Source organism: Episyrphus balteatus, chromosome 2 (assembly GCF_945859705.1).
Source record: "Episyrphus balteatus chromosome 2, idEpiBalt1.1, whole genome shotgun sequence".
Taxonomy (NCBI): domain Eukaryota; kingdom Metazoa; phylum Arthropoda; class Insecta; order Diptera; family Syrphidae; genus Episyrphus; species Episyrphus balteatus.
Genome location: NC_079135.1, coordinates 111,064,423 through 111,084,815, shown reverse-complemented (window position 1 = coordinate 111,084,815; position 20,393 = coordinate 111,064,423). Strand labels below are relative to the sequence as shown.

At 33.5% G+C, this 20,393-nt stretch overlaps 3 protein-coding genes across 3 annotated transcripts; 1 reads left to right on the top strand and 2 right to left on the bottom strand.

Annotated features, from left to right (window-relative positions):
- Positions 1-491: 491 nt before the first annotated feature.
- On the bottom strand, positions 492-9,846 carry LOC129912032 (oocyte zinc finger protein XlCOF28-like). Its single transcript, XM_055990115.1, has 5 exons — positions 9,302-9,846; positions 8,965-9,244; positions 1,356-1,550; positions 761-1,286; positions 492-700 (listed from the first exon to the last, which is right to left on the bottom strand). Exons 1-5 carry the CDS (start codon positions 9,710-9,712, stop codon positions 529-531), a joined length of 1,584 nt encoding a protein of 527 aa, XP_055846090.1. The 5' UTR covers positions 9,713-9,846; the 3' UTR covers positions 492-528.
- Positions 9,847-10,521: 675 nt separating this feature from the next.
- Positions 10,522-14,757, top strand: LOC129912028 (nuclear exosome regulator NRDE2). The gene has a single exon (XM_055990109.1). The coding sequence runs from the start codon at positions 10,605-10,607 to the stop codon at positions 13,455-13,457; it is 2,853 nt and encodes a 950-aa protein (XP_055846084.1). The 5' UTR covers positions 10,522-10,604; the 3' UTR covers positions 13,458-14,757.
- Positions 14,758-15,368: 611 nt separating this feature from the next.
- Positions 15,369-20,148, bottom strand: LOC129912033 (zinc finger protein 248-like). Its single transcript, XM_055990116.1, has 5 exons — positions 19,565-20,148; positions 19,405-19,509; positions 19,091-19,343; positions 15,753-15,968; positions 15,369-15,648 (listed from the first exon to the last, which is right to left on the bottom strand). The coding sequence occupies exons 1-5, from the start codon at positions 20,021-20,023 to the stop codon at positions 15,494-15,496; spliced, it is 1,188 nt and encodes a 395-aa protein (XP_055846091.1). The 5' UTR covers positions 20,024-20,148; the 3' UTR covers positions 15,369-15,493.
- Between the last annotated feature and the right edge of the window lie 245 nt (positions 20,149-20,393).

Sequence of the window (20,393 nt, the reverse complement as noted above, 5' to 3'; positions counted from 1 at the left end):
GGATGCACTTACATTTGTTCAGCGAATGCTACGTTGCAGAACTCTTTCGATCTACTCACCATGTACATAAAATATACACATCAGTCTCCAAAATATTAAGTTTTCCTAAACCTTTGGTTTGGTGTTGATTGCCCAAATTATCTTGAGGAAAAGCTCCTCAATAATTGATTTTAATAGAAATTTTGGCTGTTTTCATAACTTTCCTCTGATTTTTTGTGCGTATCCCAGAATTTTTCACTCGTACTCTAGAATTTTTCAAAATTGTGTTTTTGTCCATAATGTAGACCATTTTCCTACTATGACCCTACTTCAGCGAAAGTATGGATCTATGAACTACATATTTCTTGATTCTTAATTTGTATGTTTTTTTTGGTACGAACCAAAATGATTACCTAGTCTGCTGAACGTCTTAAGAACTCTTTTAGTTAGGCACAATTATGCTTAACTGTAAAACTTTCGGCAATACAGTACCAATTTTTTATCTTAACAAATTTGGTAAAACTAAAAATATTTTATTCTATTTATAAATTAACTTATTATATAATCTTCTCCTGAATTGTCATCAACAACCTGCTCTAATATTTCTTCTTCAATAGTCTCATCGATTATAGTTTCATGTTTAACTTTTTCTGTTGTTATTAATCGTTCAAAATCTTCATGTTCCTCGATGTGATGTACAGTTTTTAAGTGTCTTTTAATCCTGAAAAAATCAAACAACAATAATAATTAAAATAAACAAATTAATAAGAAAAAAACTCACTTAAATTTAGTTGGAAATCCTTTTTCACAAAGTAAACAATTAAACGGCATAATTGTATGCTGAAACGAATGATTTCTCAATCCTGATTTATTAATGAATTCCTTGTGACACACTTCACATTTGTATACAAAACCTTGATGTCGTTTCATATGATAATTTAAATGGCTAACAATCGCAAAACGTTTGTCACACTGTGTACACTCATATGGGAAATTGCCCGTATGGAATCGCATATGAACAGTTAAATCGTTTTTACGAACGAATTTCTTTTCACAATACAAACAATCCATAGTTTCACCTCGATGCATTTGCATATGAAGCTTAAGATTAATCTTTTGCAAAAATTCCTTGTCGCACAATTCGCATTTAAAGCGATCTCGATCCCAGTGTGTACGTTCGTGTACCTTGAATGTTCTTTCTGTGAGAAATTTTTTGTGGCATACTTCGCATTCGATATTTCGCTGGCGATCCGTTTTGTGGGTTTCACTGTGTATTTGAAGGCCAGTTGATGATTTGAAGGTACGAGCTGTTTCAAAAACACAAAAAGAAATATTCTTTAGATTTGAATATGAGTTTCAGTGGAAAATCTACTTACGACAGGCACTGCATAGAAATGTGGTTGATTTGTGTTCTTTTCTTTTGTGGGCTCGGAGTAAACAGCTTTCTATGAGGACATCACATATCTTACATTTCACAAAGGAAGTATCATGTTTGCGCTTTATGTGTTCGTTTAGTGTATATTTGTAGCTAAAGCGATAACAGCAAATTTCACAGACAAACGATACTTTTTCTGAAATATGGTAAAGGCAATTTTTTTAAAAACCGATAAATAATAATGATAGTAAAGTTAATAGCAAGTAACGACCCCAGTACAGTTTAATTTTTTTAAATATCAATGTATAAATTAAAGTTTATTATATAAATAAAGAAATGTTCTATTTTGAATTTTTTGTGCAAAAACCTACAACATCTAGCATCAAGATATTGCTGCAGCGTAACACCAAGGACTAGTTGATTATAATGTTAATTAATTAACGAGAGAATTCTCCCAATTTATTTAGCTAAATTTGCTATTAATAATTACAATAAATATTATAATAGGTATATAAAAATATAATATGTTATTTACAATGGCATTGGCAATTAAATATATTGTTTAACAAAACTTATTACTTCTTTTTTAAATTCAAACTTATTACTTAGTTGTTTAACATTATTTGGAAGATCATTGAAAAGTTTAAACCCTTTATAATGTCGAATTCCTTTCAATTGAAAAATCGAATTTTCGGCGATTTCGAAGCGAATTTTTTCTGAAAATCATGTTCCATAGAAAAAAAATTCGCCTCAAACGAAGCAGAATTCGAATTTTTTTTAATCCCTCTTTTTTGAGAGATTTACACGGATTTGCACACACACTTGGAACATTTGACATTTCTCAAACGTCAAGCTGAAAGTTTTCTTCGTGTTGTTTGTTTATTTGAGAACATCAACTTCAAATAAAGAGTAAATTTTAATTGAATATCGTATTTTTATTGCGGAAAAATATGAAATAAATAAAAAAAAAAACAATGTGCGATCAAAATATATTTATTCCTGGCATAGTTCTTGTGAAAAATTAAAATTACTGTGACTTTTCTCCTCGTAATTGTCGTCAGAAAATTTTTTCTCTGTAAAACCACAGCATACGGCCAAAATAATTAACCTTCTACTTCATCTTCACTCAGATCTTAATAATAACTGCAATTTCCCTTTGATTCTGATTAAAATAAATCTATATTACCGAAGAAAACAAACAAAATTATTGATCAAAGGAATCTCTGGTTTTATTTTGCAGAAATTGTTTTGGTTTCAGCTTGACGTTCGTGTAAAAATTGTTGTCAAATGACACACATACAATCGCAAAAAGAATTCGGTCTGTTTTCATGTTCCTTTTTAAGACCAAAAATTCGATTTTTTTGAGGCGATTCAAAAAATTGAAAGGAATTCGACATAAATCAGACTGTTTTGAGATCTTGCATTTCTAAAAGCTTGCAGTCTTATATCCTCTCTATTTCTTAACATATAAGGTTGAACATCTCTGACGTAACGAATATATTTTGACAAGTATGTTGGTAATAAATTATTTTTGATTTTAAACACAAAAAATATAACATTGAAATAAATACGCTGTTTAACAGACATCCACATCAAAGTATTTAACATATTTACAATAGAATTATATTTACTACATCGAAGTATTGCACGCATTGCTTTATTTTGAAGTTTTTGTAAGTTGCACATAGAGCTTTGGTTAATTAAATACAAAACAGTAGAACAGTATTCAAAATGTGGTTTGATAATTACATTATAAATATTTATAGCAGTAATAGTATTTACTTTATTTCGAATTCTTCTAAGGAAACCAACTTTCTTTGAAATTTTTTTTTAAATATATTGCACATGTTGCTCAAAACTTAATTTATAATCAGCTAGCTGACCCGGCGGACTTCGTTCCCCCTTTTCCAAGTTTTATTTCCAATTTTTGATTTTGTAATGTGTTAACCTTTTCCCATTACACATAGGTACATACATATGTAAAACTGTTTAAAATATTAAACAAAGCAAATCATTTGTTTGACAGCTATTACAAATTTTTATCGGAATTTATTCAACCAATAAAGGTTATATAATTCACAAATATACAAAAACTGGCTCTGGTTTCACTTCTTTTTTTTTGCAAAAAGTGCCTAAATCGATGAATCCCGCCTGCCATTATAGAAAAGTATGACTCATTCTCCCTTTCTTTTGTGAAACTGTTAATGATTTGTGTTTTGCACCAGAGGCTGGAATTCCAACACCAAGAACGATCTTTTTACTTTTTTTTTGTTTAAACAACCTGTTTTCTTATGACGTTATCACGTAAAATTATCGTCCGTAAACCGACTATACGAACAACCATTGTTTTTGTTTTGTTGACTTTCGTTTTAACTTCCAAAATTTTTATTTGCGGAATGTAGCATCCACTTTCAACGCTCATTTTTAATCCACTTTAAAAATAGTATTCTCTCTCTTACATATTTTGGTTTCATTGAAGTTTGTATTTGTTCGTTTCTAAACCGTTACCGTGTGAGTAATGTTGGAGCCAGTAACCGAAACAATAGCAATAGGATAAAATCTTAAAAAAAAAACGATTAAAAATGAAAAGATTTCGTCTTAATTCTATTCATACATACGTCGAAATATTTCTTTAAAAAAAATAAATCATTTGATTTTTATGCGGAAATTGTATTAATGGTAGTTGAAACAACTTAAACAAATTTTAAGATGCAGTCATAAATTTAATTGAGATATACTGATGGTAAACAATTTTCTTTGCGGGACTAACATTTTAAAGAGTTAATTCATGTTTGTTTTTATTACCCTTGAATATGAGCGATTTTGAACCCCAAATATTGAATTTGCTTATAACTTGACAACATACCAGGTCCAACTATAAAACAAAACCTGTCTCGAACGAACCTTATCACACACACACACACACACACAAAATTTCATAAAAATCTATATCTACTGTCATTCGGACTTCAAATATGGAATTTAACTATAACTTGACAACAGCGACACCTACTGGGTCCATACCACACACACAAAATTTCACAAAAATCTCTCCAGTCTGGTCAAAATATGCAATTTTTCTAAAACTCGATAACAGCGCCACCTACCGGGTCCAATTATAAAAAAAAACCTGTCTCGGACGGACCTTATCACATAAACAAAATTTCACAAAAAATCTGTTCAGTCGTTCGTTCAAAATATGAAATTTTTCTATAACTCGACATCAGCGCCACCTACCGGGTCCAATTATGAAACAAAACCTGTCTCGGATGGACCTTATCACATCCACCAAATTTCAGAAAAATCTCTCCAGGGGGCCAATTCTGGTTCTGTGAATAAGTGAAACGAAAAGCTTTTCACTTGTTCACTCATTTTATTCTCGTTCTGTGAAAAAATGAAAACAAACATCAAAAATATTCATATAAATATATATTTTTTTCACTAAATTATTTGTGATATCATAGGATGAGAATCGTTTTTCGTTTCAAATGAATCGAAAAAGTGAAAAGAGTGTTTGAAAGCTAAAATGAAAAAGTTTTTTTTTTCGATTCACGTTTTCACAGAACCAAATTGGCCCCCATTTTGGTCAAAATATGAAATTTTCCTAACTCGACAACAGCGCCACCTACCGGGTCCAATTATAAAAAAAACCTGTCTCGGATGGACCTTATCACATAAACAAAATTTCACAAAAATCTGTTCAGTCGTTCGTTCAAAATATGAAATTATCCTAAAACTGGACAACAGCGCCACCTACCGGGTCCAATTTTGAAACAAAACCCGTCTCGGATGGACCTTATCACATACACAATATTTCATAAATATCTGCCCAGTCTTTCGTTCAAAATATGCAATTTTCCTAAAACTCGACAACAGCGCCACCTACCGGGTCCAATTATAAAAAAAAACCTGTCTCGGACGGACCTTATCACATAAACAAAATTTCACAAAAATCTGTTCAGTCGTTCGTTCAAAATATGAAATTATCCTAAAACTCGACAACAGCGCCACCTACCGGGTCCAATTTTGAAACAAAACCCGTCTCGGATAGACTTTATCACATACACAACATTTCATAAAAATCTGCCCAGTCTTTCGTTCAAAATATGCAATTTTCCTAAAATTCGACAACAGCGCCACCTACCGGGTCCAATTATAAAAAAAAACTGTCTCGGACGGACCTTATCACATAAACAAAATTTCACAAAAATCTGTTCAGTCGTTCGTTCAAAATATGAAATTATCCTAAAACTCGACAACAGCACCACCTACCGGGTCCAATTATAAAAAAAAACTTGTCTCGGACGTACCTTATCACATAAACAAAATTTCACAAAAATCTGTCCAGTCGTTCGTTCAAAATATACAATTTTCCTAAAACTCGACAACAGCGCCACCTACCGGGTCCAATTATAAAACAATCCTGTCTCGGATGGACTTTATCACATACACAAAATTTCACAAAAATCTGTCCAGTCGTTCGTTCAGAATATGCAATTTTCCTACAACTCGACAACAGCGCCACCTACCGGGTCCAATTATGAAACAAAACCTGTCTCTGATGGACCTTATCACACCCACCAAATTTCAGAAAAATCTGTCCAGTCGTTTAGAAGAAGTAGGCTCACAAACAAACGCACAGGAGAATTATATATATAAGATAATTACACCTAAGTACTTTATTTGCAAAACTTGTTCAACAGTTTCTTGATCTATAGATACGTTAACATTAACATTATCGTTTAAAACCATACATTTAGTTTTTGATACATTAAGTTTCAGTTTATTAGCCTTAAGCCACACATTTAACACATCAAGATCTTCTTTTAATAATCGTTCACATTCCTGAGTTGATTCCGCTTCGACAAACAATAATGAATCGTCTGCAAATAGAGCAAGCTCACAGTTCTTAATAGCTTTGTTCATATCGTTGATGTAGCAGTTAAAAAGGATTGGACCAAGTATGGATCCTTGTGGAACTCCAAGATCAATTGGTTCAGGATCAGACAAAACTCCATTGATTTTGGTTTGTTGAGAACGACCCAATAAATAACTTTGAAACCAATCAAACTCAACACCACTTATTCCATACATTAATAACTTCTCCATCATAATATTAGGATCGATCGTCTCAAAGGCTCGTTTTAGGTCAAGAAAAACACAGACAACTTTCTTACCTTTGGAGATAGATTCTTTCCACCTTATCAGCACCATGTTTACTGCAGATTCACAAGAGTGTGATTGACGGAACCCAGATTGATTTTCAATTAAAATTTTATTATCTGACAGATATTTTGCGAACTGTTTATAGACAACTTTTTCGATAACTTTTTCGTATACAGGCAATGAGTTAATGGGCCTAAATTCTTCACAATTGATAGTATTTTCAATTTTTTCGTGCTTGCGTAGACCAAACACATATCCTATCATATGTGGTAGACCAGAATGATGTAGCTGTGGCTCGTGTCTTGTGTCGCTGTCAAAGTTAAAAAGTATGAAATTAGTATATTGGTGCCAGAATACGTAGCTGTGGCTGTGGCAAGGAAATTCGCTGTGGTACAAGTCGAGTCGACTTTTACTTCAAGCTACAAGCGCAATGACTTTTGACGTTTCTAATGTGGTTGCTCAGTTAAAATTATTTTTTTTTAGGCAATTGACATTTTAGTGCGCCACATAATTCTGTTCATCTTTCCTACATTTTGAGCGATTTTATTTTACATCTTGTACCACGGCGTTTTTCTTTGCCACAAGCGAATTTCCATTCTGTTCAGCCAGTATAGTTAAAAGCTACAAGTAGTTTATGTTTCGAATGCGAATTAGGCTTACTATAAACGACATAAGCGTAGTCCATAAAAGGTACAAGTAATGTTTTTATAAGTCTAAGCATAGTGCTCACTATATTTATGGCAGAGAATTCACAAAGTCTACGTAGTTCAGAATATCTATTTTCAACTATGTAGTTGCAGTGATTTTCAGCTGAAAGTGCTTATTGATTTTAAACACAAGACTAATAACGGTATCTACAAAACAAAGCAAAGTTTTTTAGATATCGTGATAAATTTGGACTTATACGGATTAAGAGTAAGATATTTCCTCTGGATATTCATTTATTCTACAAATCAAATCTTTCTGTAGACCAAGCGGTGATAGGTATATTTCAGCATCATATGCATATAAATGTACATTTGGGAGGTGTTTTATAAAAATACAGAATAATAAAGGTCTTAAAAAAGAAATTTTTGGCAACGATTGTACAAATAACATCTAACACGGCGCACTGCTCTATCATGAAAGCCAAAATAGAACATTAGTTTCTTGCAAAGTAATTCATTTGGTCATATCCAATCAAAATGAGCTTAAGCTCTTTCAAAAGCCTTTGAGAAATCCAGCAAACAAAGAACAGTAAGATTGTCCAGATCGTATTCAAATCTAATGTCATCAAGCACTTTGATCACCATTTTAGTACCTTTCAACCTTTTGAAATTAATTGATATTTGTGATCATATTTGTTAGGCACAAAGTAAAGATATTGAAGATATAAAAGTTTAATTCCATTGATTAGGATCAGGGTATTTGAATTTGCTGACTTTGTTTTGATCGGAAGAATACAGCGTAAGGAGCCGTTTTTGTAAGCATCAAAGCGAAGCGACAAAGATAGGTTTAACAGTCAATGAGTGCAAAACCAGGCATATGCTGTTCTCAAAAAGGCCACTCAACATCGACGTATTAGACAAAACTTCACCTTGGACAATGAACTACCATAACTTCGAGGTAGGTAGTAAAAAACTTCATCTACCTAGGCTCCGCTATAAACGCAGACAACAACACCAGCGTTGAAATCAAACGAACCGCTGCTGTCCGCTCTTATCATCCCAGTCCTGCTATACGGTACAGAGGCATGGATTTTGACGAAGGTGTATGAAAACACCCTGGATTGTTTCGAGATAAAGGTTCTTTGTGCGATTTTTGGTACCGTCTGCATTGATGGTGTTTGGAGAAGAAAATACAATATCGAACTGTGCGAGTTTTGGAATCCGACCCAGAGGGACGGCGGTGCAGTAGAGGAAGGGGACCTCAATCAGCTTGGAGAAGCTTGTTGGTTGAGACCAGATAATAAAATGGATTGTAGCGCCACCTTTAGACGCTAGTTGTTCTACAGTTCAGTCAATGAGGAGTCAAAAAAAAGTTATGACGTCAGCTAAGTTTTAATGCAGTATTGAAGAGGGGTTTATCCTGAGTACAAAACTCAGTTTACGTATTGTTGGGTCTTGTGGGGCGTCCACCATTTTGAAAAACTTATTAGTTTTTCTGCTTCTGCAGAAATTATTGTAATAGATTTCAAGGTAAGTAAGTAATGGAAAAACATGTTACGTGGGGCCTATAAAGGTTTGACCGCACCGGAAAGGTTTGCTGTAGCGGTACGGGTAATTGTATGTAAAAAATCCAAACCCTAACTATGATGTACCAGTTTGGAATTTTTTTCATACAATTACCCGTACCAATAACGGATACCCCCTTCTGATGTGGTCAAGCCTGAAGGCGTACCTTGCAAAATAGCTTCTTATATCGCTGAAATAAGACAACTGAAACTATAAAATAAACCGTCTTACCATGTTCCTGATCTCCATGCTCTCTCAGATCTATTAAATTGGTAAATTGTGCCTGACACAAATTGCATATTATCTTTTTAGGCACATACTCTTCTTCTTCGTCTTCAATGATTTCCTCTTCATTGAAATCATCAATAGAAACTTCATCGTACGCCTGAACATCATGTTCCTTCATGCTACTTTCCCATTCTTCTTCGTCTTCTAGCAAATTGTCTTTGTTTATTTCCATATGAGAATTTATTTCCACCTCCTTCTCTTCCTCCTCCTCTCTCTCTTCTAGCTATACAAGAAATAAACCTTAACTTATGATAATTTCAAATCCAAGTTTACAACTTACATCATCCCCATTCTTTATATTCATATACAAAACATCTTCATCATCATCTTCATCATTTTCAATAGATTCAATAACAGTCTTTGAATCAATTGGTTGATTGTCTTCTAATACATCTTCTTCATACTTGGCTGCTTCGTATGTTTCTCCAGTAAGTAAGTCATGAGAGATTTTAGCTTTTGTTATAAATTCATAAGCAGCAGATAATTCATTGCAGCATGTTGAACAAATATGCTTGGGTTGACTATCGTCAATTTGGATATCTAGTTGAGTGCACGCTTTTAAGCATTCAAAATATGATTTTGGTTGTTCATCGTCATCTTCGCGAAACATGAGCGTGTCTATTTCTATGCATTCGTCTGATGCTTTCAGACACACTCGACAAACAGGTATTTCGAGAACATATTCCTCCATATTTTAAGCTTTTGTTTCAATTAAGTTTGGTACAATTTAAATCATTGGTTAAGGATAAAGTTTATAAAATTAAAGGAATAATAATAAATTTGTAAAACTAAACACAAACAGCACAAATGAAACGACTTTTGGTGGGGAAATGAAACTGATGTTTAACATAAAAGTGTTACCAGGCAAAAATAATTACAAATTTATTAAGGAAGGAACACACTGCAACGGGAAGTTCTGCGGTAGCGGTATGGGTAATTGTATGAAAAAAAGTGTATGTACCCATTTTGTACACGCGATTGAAGATTGGTACGGGAAAATGCATTCAAGGCCGTAAATGTACCCTTCGGTGTGGCCAAGCCTTGAACGGTTTGGATTTTTTTTTATACAAATACCGCGTGCCGCTGAACGTCGGTTTTAGCTCAATTTTTTTTACTCTCTAGCTCTATCTCTTATTTTTCTCCCTACCGACAAGCAAAGGCCACCTAACTAATTTTTGGCTCAATACAAATAATCCCGATAGAAAGAAGGATAACGTGTTATTTATGTTTTACATGTAAAATTGATCCAGATCCACATGAATAATAAAACACATCTTCACCTCATGATAAAAATTGACTCCTGAAAAGTCTGCATAACGATAGCATCAATTTTGCAGCGTCGGAAGCGCTGTGTAGCTGAGGCTTTAATATACAAATTCTGTTTTAACCTTAATGTTGACTCGTTTCGTTTGTTAAATCAAACAGAACTTTGTACATAAATAAACGTTTATCAGCGATGAATTTTTGGATGAATTTTTATTATGACATTTTGAAGGCTACCTTGCAACTGATAAATAAAATACAACAGAAAAACATTTTTTTAACTCTTCTTCATAATTATTTTTATTATATTTTTAATAAAAATGTCCTTATTCCCAGCATATGCAGATACAACCGCAAATCAACAACAACAAGTTCAACCACCTACAGAATCTATTCCAACAACTTCATCTACCTCCGCCAAATGGCTAGAAAATTCAAGCTACATTAAACTAGATTCTGATATTCTTCAACTTATTGAAACCACAAAAGAAACTCCAAATGATCCATCATCAGAATCAGAAGTAATTACCAAAAAATCCAAATCAGAAAAGAAAAAGAAACGCCACCGTTTATCACCACCACCGCCACCAGTTCTCGAATTCAACGGCGACGAAGAATTCTACATTGACAAAAAAGGCGCTCCACAATATCGAACTGTCAATACTCTCCATAAACCAGCTTGTCCAAGATATCGATTGCACTTTCACCGAACATACGGTGGACGAACTTCAGCCAATCGTCATGTCAAACATTTTAAAAGGTATTTCAAATCTGAGTTACGAAACGAAATGCGCGCCAAAGAACCAACAATCCCTTGTCTAGATGAAAACACTTTCACTCAAACCACAACTGATCTTAATCGACAAATTGCACAAAATCCAAGTGAAGATTCACACTGGGTTCAATTGGTTCATCTCCAAGATCAAAATCCTTACAAATGGTCCAAGACATTCCTTTCTGAGAAGAAGCTAGACATTCTCCAACGTGCTCTCTTCCATCATCTCGGAAATGAAACACTGTACAGGCTGTATGTGGACATAGCAAATGCCAGTTACCCATCATTCGAGGTGAGTAAAATGATTGATAAACTTCTTAGCAAAGATCCCTACAATTATGTTCTGTGGACAGCTCAAATACTGACCACCCAATGCACCATGGCTCGTTGCATTGTACCTGATGTATTAAAAATCTATGAACAATGCATGCAAAAGATGCATAGAAAACTCCAAGACGATAGTGTAATGTTAAAACTCTTTAATAATTGCGCATTGTTCCTTAGGCAATCTGGTCTAAATGAGCTCTTCTTCGCCCTCATCTTGTTAGCTTTAGAACTCAATGTTTCGCCTGATAAATTTTCCTCCCTCAAACCGTTGGAAAAAGATCAACAGACATTGATTGAATACGAAGAATTAGTTCTGCAATCCGGTTTGCCGATGAATGAAATCTGGCTTCGTATTGAAAAGCTACGACAGAGTTTCAACTTTCTTCCGTGTCCGGAAAACACTCAATGTAGTGATCCCCAAAGGGTGGTATTCAATGAGGACATTTGCTACTACATTTATCCCTTGCAACAACGAGAGAACTCGTTTTATATGATTTTAATAATATTACGCTTGCTGAAGATTCCATTGGTAAACACCAGTTCTCTGCGAAGTAGATTTAACACTCAAGTGGAAAATATTGGAGACACCGATGCCATAGAAGATATTTTAGCTGTGCTCCTTAACAAGTACAAATGCCCGTCGGAGGAAAAGTTTAACGATTTCTATGAAGTCATCTATGAATTGTCCAAAGAAGTTTGCGTTTGTCCGACATTTTTGAACTCAACTATTGGATATGAAATCTATGCCAAGACTGTTCAAGAAATTCTGTTAACCTGTGCTAAATGCTTTGAGCAGATTGATGAAAGAAAACGAATACTATTCATTCTAATTTGGTTGCGTTTTGAAAGAGTTTTACTAATTCTTCAGAAGCTGGCCAATAAACTAGATGCGGAATATAAAAAGAATCTTCGTTCAAAGGTGAAGAATCTCTTTAAGAAAGAACAGAATCGAAATGTTTTAAATTTCTATACTGAATATGCCTTGTTGGAATATGAATTAGGAGATCTTAACCAATGTGAGGTTATTTTTGGACAAATTCTAACCGAAAACGATCATGATAATGTCAATTCGGATCTATCCAATGCTTATGTATGCTATGTGAATATTTTAATCAAAGAAAATCAATTAGAAAAAGCACTTAAAGTTCTAATGTGCTATTCATTGTCACTGCCTTTGGATGCTTCGTTGGAGGCAAGTTTTAATTTTACTGCAGTTCGAAGGCAATCTGGTTTGAAGAAACTCTCCGAACGTCTCGAGGCATTGATTGAGATCGAAAAAAATGTGAAAATAATGGAATTGGAGCAACATTTCTTCTCCGATTTTATGTTAAATTTGGTGCGCTTAAAAACTTGGTATCTTTATATTTTGGGTAGTAAATTAGAGGCGATGGCGAATTTGGAAACAATGTTGCGTATTTTTGTGGAGAAAAATGAACGGCATAAATTTATTCGGGAACAAGTTTATGAGCTATTGATTTCGCTTATGCAATGTGATAGTTCGACATGCATTGTTTCTAATGTTCTAATCTATGACAAAATCAGTCAAGCATTAGATGAGTTTCCTGAGAATTTATTCTTTCTGCAGTCATGTTCACTGTTGTCCAATCAGCCATGGTTTAAAATACAAGGTGTTATGTTGCGATCTGATTCAATATTGTCGATAATTTTTCTTATAATTGTTGCTCGGATAAGATTTAAGCAATCGAATAAACAGTTTGATGCTGATGTCACACCATGGAATGGAGAACATAATGAGACTACTTATAAAAATCGAATTTTGAATTTGTTGAAATCACTGGAGGGTAGAACGGTATTTCAGAGGAATGCATTGTATTGGAGATTTTATATGAGGTGCTTGTCGGATAGTCGAACGCCTTTTGAGACGACTAAGAAATGTTTGTTAGCCGCTTTGGATGATTGTCCTTGGAATAAAGCAATTTACTTGGATGGTGCGATATTTGTGCCGCAAGAATTATCACATTTGCAAGATTTGCTAATTGAGAAACAATTGAGGGTGTGTGCGTTGCCGGAAGAGTTGGAGATATTGCGGAACAATGATGTTCAGATATGATTACAAAAATGTATTGCCTTTTTTTGTAAATGAGAAAAGAAATTATGTATAGCTAATTAAATTTAGTAAGTAATTAGTTTTGTAGATTTGTTATTTATTGAATAAATAAATTGTATGATAATGAAAACTTTTCTTTAATGATATAAAGTTCTTACACGCAGGTTAAATCAAATGCAGATAAATTGTAAGGCCACAGCTTTGATTCTAATTTTAAAGCCAAAGTTATACGTATTACTTTCTTACTAAGGGTGATCAGCGCCTTAAGGTGATAACAATCTATTGTGGACTTGGGCCTCAACCAACAAGCTTCTCCAGCCAGCTCACTCTTTAGCTATCTGCTTTCGCACGCCAAGTTGATTGATATATAGGTTGGAGTCGAAAACTTTTCTCGCCGGGTGTTGTACCTTCTTCTCCAATCACTATCAATGCACACTTGACTAAAAATCGATGATGAGTCTTGTATATGGACACTTCAGTTGCTCGAGAGAGGGCTTTGCTTTGTCAATTAATTGCCTTCTCAAACTAAACAGTTCGCAAAGGTAATTCTTCGTTTGTTTGTTGTATTGTTGTCTGTATTAATACCGGAACCAATTCGTTGGTTTTGTCCAAATTGACCGTTAAAATTATTTTTGTCGGTTCGGTTTCTATGCTCACAAAATCGCCACTGACATCAAGCTGTGTTCTTCCGATTATGTGAAAATCGTTGGCATATGCAAGCAGCTGAATCGACTTTTGAAAGATAGTAAGTTCCTCCGATTAGCGAAGAAAAAGAGGTCGTTCTGTACAGAGATTCGCGTAAACAGAAAAGCTAGTTTTAAGTTGGGCTCTCAGCCAAGCTGGTCATCGACAAGGGTCGTTTAACACCTTGATCTAGCCCAATAGGATTTGAGATAAGAGAATGGAGGGAGATGGTAGGGTAAGTATCGTCAGGCAACGTGACGTCACACTGACGATAGGGATAAGGGCGGCCAGCGCGAACACCAACCACCGGGTGGGGAGAGGAGAAGGTTAACGTGAAAGGGGAGGAAAAAGGAAACTGAAGCGTTCTTTGGTTTACTCAGCTTCTTCAACTCAACAAAATCGACGCTTGAATAGATAAAACAGACTATGCTAAGGAGACTGATTCTCTTGTAGCTGGCGAAGTTCAGAGGGTCTCATTTCTTAAGAATCGGGCGTACAATGCTGAGATTCCATTCCTCGCGCATTGTATGCTTTCTGTTAGCTGCATGTACTTGCCGGCATTCATCATCTATCTAGTGGTTACGTTGTGGGCCTAGTGAAATCCAGCAACTTTATCGCATGAAAAAGCAACAACTGCATTCAATTATATTTCGAGGAAAATATGATTTTTAAAATTTTGTGCAAAAATGCTTAATATATTTAAATTTACCTGCACTTAAATATTTTAATTTGATATTAATGAAGTCTCCATTATGAAATAATAAAAGTGATATATTTATTTTGGTTTATTCTATTAACAAATAATCTTTGGGTCTCCGATAGCCAGTTCGTGGAATTATTATCGGAAACATAACATTGAATTCATCTTCCGTTAGAGCGTCTTTGTGCACTCCCAACAAGTGTTGTTTCATCCTGAACATTAAGAATTTAATATTTAATATATAGAAAAAAAACTCTTTCATAAACATACTCACCCTGATCTTGATGTTTGTCCAATTGTGCACAAAGGACAATTATAGGGATATCCATCATGAATATACTTATGCTTTCTTAGTCCTGTTTGTGATTTAAATTTCTGCTTGCATTTATCGCAATCGAAAGTTGTTTTCGTATGCTTTGACCTAATGTGATCAGTTAAATTGCTTTTCGTCACATAGCACTTATCACATTTGTCACATTTAAATGGAAAATGATTCAAATGATATCGCATATGAATTTCTAATTGTGGTTTTCGTAGAAATGTTCGATTACAATGCGTACATCGAAACTGAATACTTGTATCGTGTTTTCTGCGATGTTCTTTTAAATTCGATGGGAACGGAAAGAATAAGCCACATTCTTCGCATTGGTATTTTTTACGTTCGAGCTTGTGTTTGAATTGAATGTGTTTTTTTTAAGGTGGATGGTCGTGAGCAACATTTCCCACAAATATGGCAGCTATATCGATTTGGATTTTTCGAATGAGTATTGGAATGATGTTTAAGAGCGATTTTTGTTGGAAACGTTTTTTCTTAAAAAAAAGTTCAAATTTTAAATAAATAGGTAATATCGATTTAAAAATACATAACTAATCGACATTTTTTTAAGTGTTTTTAAGTTTGTGCTTTAACTTACCACAATGAGTGCAATTATATTGGTTGCTTTTTGTCGTTGAACTAGTTTCCATGAGACTGTTAGGTACAATTTGTATGCAATCTTGAGACTTTACATCCTCCAGCTCTATTTGGTCATCCGATTTGATTATTTTGTGGGTTCGTACATTATGAATATTAAGGCTTTTCTTTGTTTCGAAAGTACAAGAGCAGATGTTGCACTTGTAATTTTTGCTTTCTGAATTAAAAAAAGAAAAGGAAATATTAATAGATTAGCAACTATGTTTCCAAACATTAAAATTAGTATGGGATAAGATTATTTGTCTTTTAATTATTTAGTACCTGGGTGACCGAGCTTTGCTCGGTATCCTTAAATGATATAACTTTCAGTGAAAAAAGTCAAATGTAAACAATTTTTTGGAGTAGGTTTGAGTTTGCAATGACCAGTTTTTTCGCGGGTTACAAAACACCACATTCCCACTTTATAATCCAGTTTATTTAAGTTGGAATATACGATCAGCAATGAATAGAAGGGTAACAGGAATCTGCATTATCGAAAATGTTACAGCAATGAGATCCCTTTTTGTTCAAATTTTCATTTACAGGTCAGAAAGTTTTGGATGGTGAATATAAAGTTAATCTTTTTTCAAGTTTAGCCTTGTCGGCAAAGCTTAGTATGAAGAAATACTATTTTTATCCCTGTCTCTGTTTTGTTCTGTAGCAGTGGATGCTTTGCTTTATTTCTTTTTTTTCTTTCTTATACAGGGTGTCCCAAAAGTAATGGATCAAACGAAATATGCTGATTGTGGAACTTAAGGGCTCTCAGAATTTGGAACCTTGTTCATAGTGATACCAAATCAACAAATTACTTCAAAGTTTGAATACATGATCAAAAAGTCATGAAGTAACAAAATGAAAAAGAATAATGCGTAAAACATGGAACCATCCCTCAAAATTTTATTGAAATCGTTCCAAATACTTCCAAAATGTTGTATTTGCCTAGAGGACCAAACCATCAAAATTTCATCGAAATCTTTAAAGTTGTTACCAAAAAAAATTCGATGTTAAAAAAGTGGGCGTGGCAGTGGGCGGATTTTTCCCAAAAAAAAATTCCAAAACTTTTTACTCGCTTAGATAAACAAACCCTGAAAATGTTATCGATCTCGTTAGAGCCGTTACCGAAAAAACTTATATGTTAAAAAAGTGGGCGTGGCAGTGCGCGGATTTTTCAAAAAAAAAACTTCCAAAACATTTTACTCGCTTAGAGAAACAAACCCTGAAAATTTCATCGAAATCGTTAGAGCCGTTCCCGAAAAAACTTATATGTTAAAAAAGTGGGCGTGGCAGTGGGCGGATTTTTCCAAAAATACTTCCAAAACTTTTTATTCGCTTAGATAAACAAACCCTGAAAATTTCATCGAAATCGTTAGAGCCGTTCCCGAAAAAACTTATATGTTAAAAAAGTGGGCGTGGCAGTGGGCGGATTTTTCCAAAAATACTTCCAAATTTTTTTACTCGCTTAGATGAACAAACCCTGAAAATTTCATCAAAATCGTTAGAGCCGTTGCCGAAAAAACTTATATGTTAAAAAAGTGCGCGTGGCAGTGGGCAGATTTTTCCCAAAAAAAACTTCCAAACATTTTTACTCGCTTAGATAAACAAACCCTGAAAATGTCATCGAAATCGTTAGAGCCGTTGCCGAAAAAACTTATATGTTAAAAAAGTGGGCGTGGCAGTGGGCGGATTTTGTCCAAAAATACTTCCAAAACTTATTATTCGCTTAGATAAACAAACCCTGAAAATGTCATCGAAATCGTTAGAGCCGTTCCCGAAAAAACTTATATGTTAAAAAAGTGGGCGTGGCAGTGGGCGGATTTTTCCAAAAATACTTCCAAAACTTTTTATTCGCTTAGATAAACAAACCCTGAAAATTTCATCGAAATCGTTAGAGCCGTTCCCGAAAAAACTTATATGTTAAAAAAGTGGGCGTGGCAGTGGGCGGATTTTTCCAAAAATACTTCCAAAATTTTTTACTCGCTTAGATGAACACACCCTGAAAATTTCATCGAAATCGTTAGAGCCGTTTCCGAGATCCCAATTTTATATATATTTATATATATATATATATATATATAAACAATTTTAGCTCGTTTAAAGTTATAAGATAAGATTTAACAAAGAAAAAAAACTCGGATATAGCAAACGAAAATTGGACAGTGTCTTTCGGATCGCCACGTGAAATGTCAGCACCTTAAACAGACCAGACGAACAAAGAATGAATACCCTCGATAGGTATAAATCTATCATCAAACCCATCCAGGGATGGAGAGATGAAAACTTGTGATAACTACAATAACTACGATAATATAAAACACCGTTTTGAATGGTTTTCATCACAAAACGAAGTTTGCCATATGAATTCTTGTATGAAAAGTAATTTTTAGAAAAAAAATTGAAAACCGTTAAAAAAATAAGTTTTTATATATAAAAATTACCTAACATTTTTTTAAAAAAAGTTGGAATGCCACTCTGAAGAAACAATTAATTTGCACTTGAAAACAATTTTTGCACCATTTCACATTTCGAAAAAATTATTTTTCCAGAAAAAAAAAATACGTTTTAAAATACTTTTTAAAAATCCAAAAATGTGTTTTTTTGAAAATTCTAAAATTTTAATATTACGATTACTTAAACGCTTTTGTATAAAAATTTTCGTTGAAATCGGGTTAGTCTCTTAAGAGATATTTTGATGCCAAAAAAACAGTTCTATGGCTGGTACCGTTAGTAACGGTTCAAAAAATTTTGTTTTTATTTCAAAAGTTAGGTCTTATCTGTAAAATTACACAAAAAACAAAAAATTAATTCATATTTTACCCAACGTTTCGCTAGGGGTTAATATTTATTATCTTTAAAAACAAATTATAAAAAGTGTGGTTTTAGAACTATGTCTATTATTTTACAATCATTTAAAAAATCGTTAGAACCGTTTTTGAAAAAAATTTACTTTTCTATTTCCGTTGTATGGTTATTTTTGGTTCTAAAAAAAATTCAATTTGCCCTTTAGAGAATCACTTTAAACTGTTAACTACCAAGTTTGAAGAAAATCTTTCTTCTATTTTAGGCTGTACTTCGAGGTACATATAGACGGACAGACATCATCGTAATGTCATGTAAAATTTTTACCTATCCAGGTGTTTTTGAAGCTAACCCGGCGAATTCCACACGTGGGAACGGAAAGCGCTAAATAAAAAAGTTTTGGTCTTATTCAAGATACCATAACAATCATCAAAAAAGAGGTAGGAAATAGTTAAATATGAGCAAGTTAATCTCTTTTTAAAATATATATATTTATATTCTTACCCTTTTGTTCCCGATCAAGGTTTGTTTTTGTATCAGATAATTCATGAAACAACAAATTTGAGTCAGTTAGTTTGTTTGGTAGCAGTTCAATTTCTACATTTTCATGTTCGCTATTTTTGTGTTTATTTAAACCCGCTTCTGTTTCGGTTAAAAATCCACATTCATTACACACTAGCATAGTTGTTACATCATCTGTAACATTCCAATCAACTTCCCATTTCTCAAATTCTTGACTATTTATTTGTATTTCTGGCTAATAAGAAAGTTAAGAAATATTAAAGAAAAACAAGAAAAATAAAATACTAGCTTCATACCTGAACAAAGTTTTCTTTTTCCATAGATTCTTCTTCGTGAGTGAATATTTCTTCATAATCATATTCTTCTTCGTGGTTCTCTAATTTAATTGAATCTTTGGTTTCCTAAATAAAACTTTTATGATATTGTAAAAATAAGTAAAATATTAAAAAAAATTACTAAGATGTTGGAAACACATTTGTCCGGGAGGATTTCTTCTATTTTACTATTATTTTCAGACTCTGGACTTGGATATAATTCTTTGTGATCTTTGATATCTTCTTTGTCGTTGTTGTGGTTGTTGGCCACAAATTTTGATGAACTTTCTTTGGTAATATTTTTGATTTTGTTCAAAGCATAATTGGCACGTTCTGTGCGTTTTATAAATAGATAGGCATTAAGTAGATCTTTTCCACATGTTGCACAAAAATATGTGGGCATATTTTCATGATCTAAATACTTATAGTTTGGAGATAGTTCATAGAAACCTTCGGAAAAAGTAATTTCCTGACCATTAATAACACAGAGAGTGGCCTCAAATTCAATGTATTCCATGGAAACGTCCAAGCATACTCTGCATATTGGCAGTGATGATTTAAGCTTGGTGATGATATCTTCAATATCTAGTACATCATCCATAATTTTTGTTTTTGATATATTTTATTTTTACACAAATCAAACGGAGTAAATATTTAAAAACAAAAAATGGAAAATAATTTCTTGATTTGTCTTTTTACAACACTAGACAACAACTAATTATTTGGGACAAATGAATGACAGATGATAATTCATTTTTGGACGCGTTCAATAGCAAAACTGATAAAAATACAGTAAACAAAATATTTGAGACTGTTCATTTTGTATAAGTGCATTTAAAGGCTCGACCACACCAGAAGGGTATGCGGTAGCGGTACGGGTAATTGTATGAAAAAAAAATCCAAACTGGAACATCAATAGCCGTTTTTTATTATCCCACTCGTTGTAATACGTGTTAAATAATGATCAATAT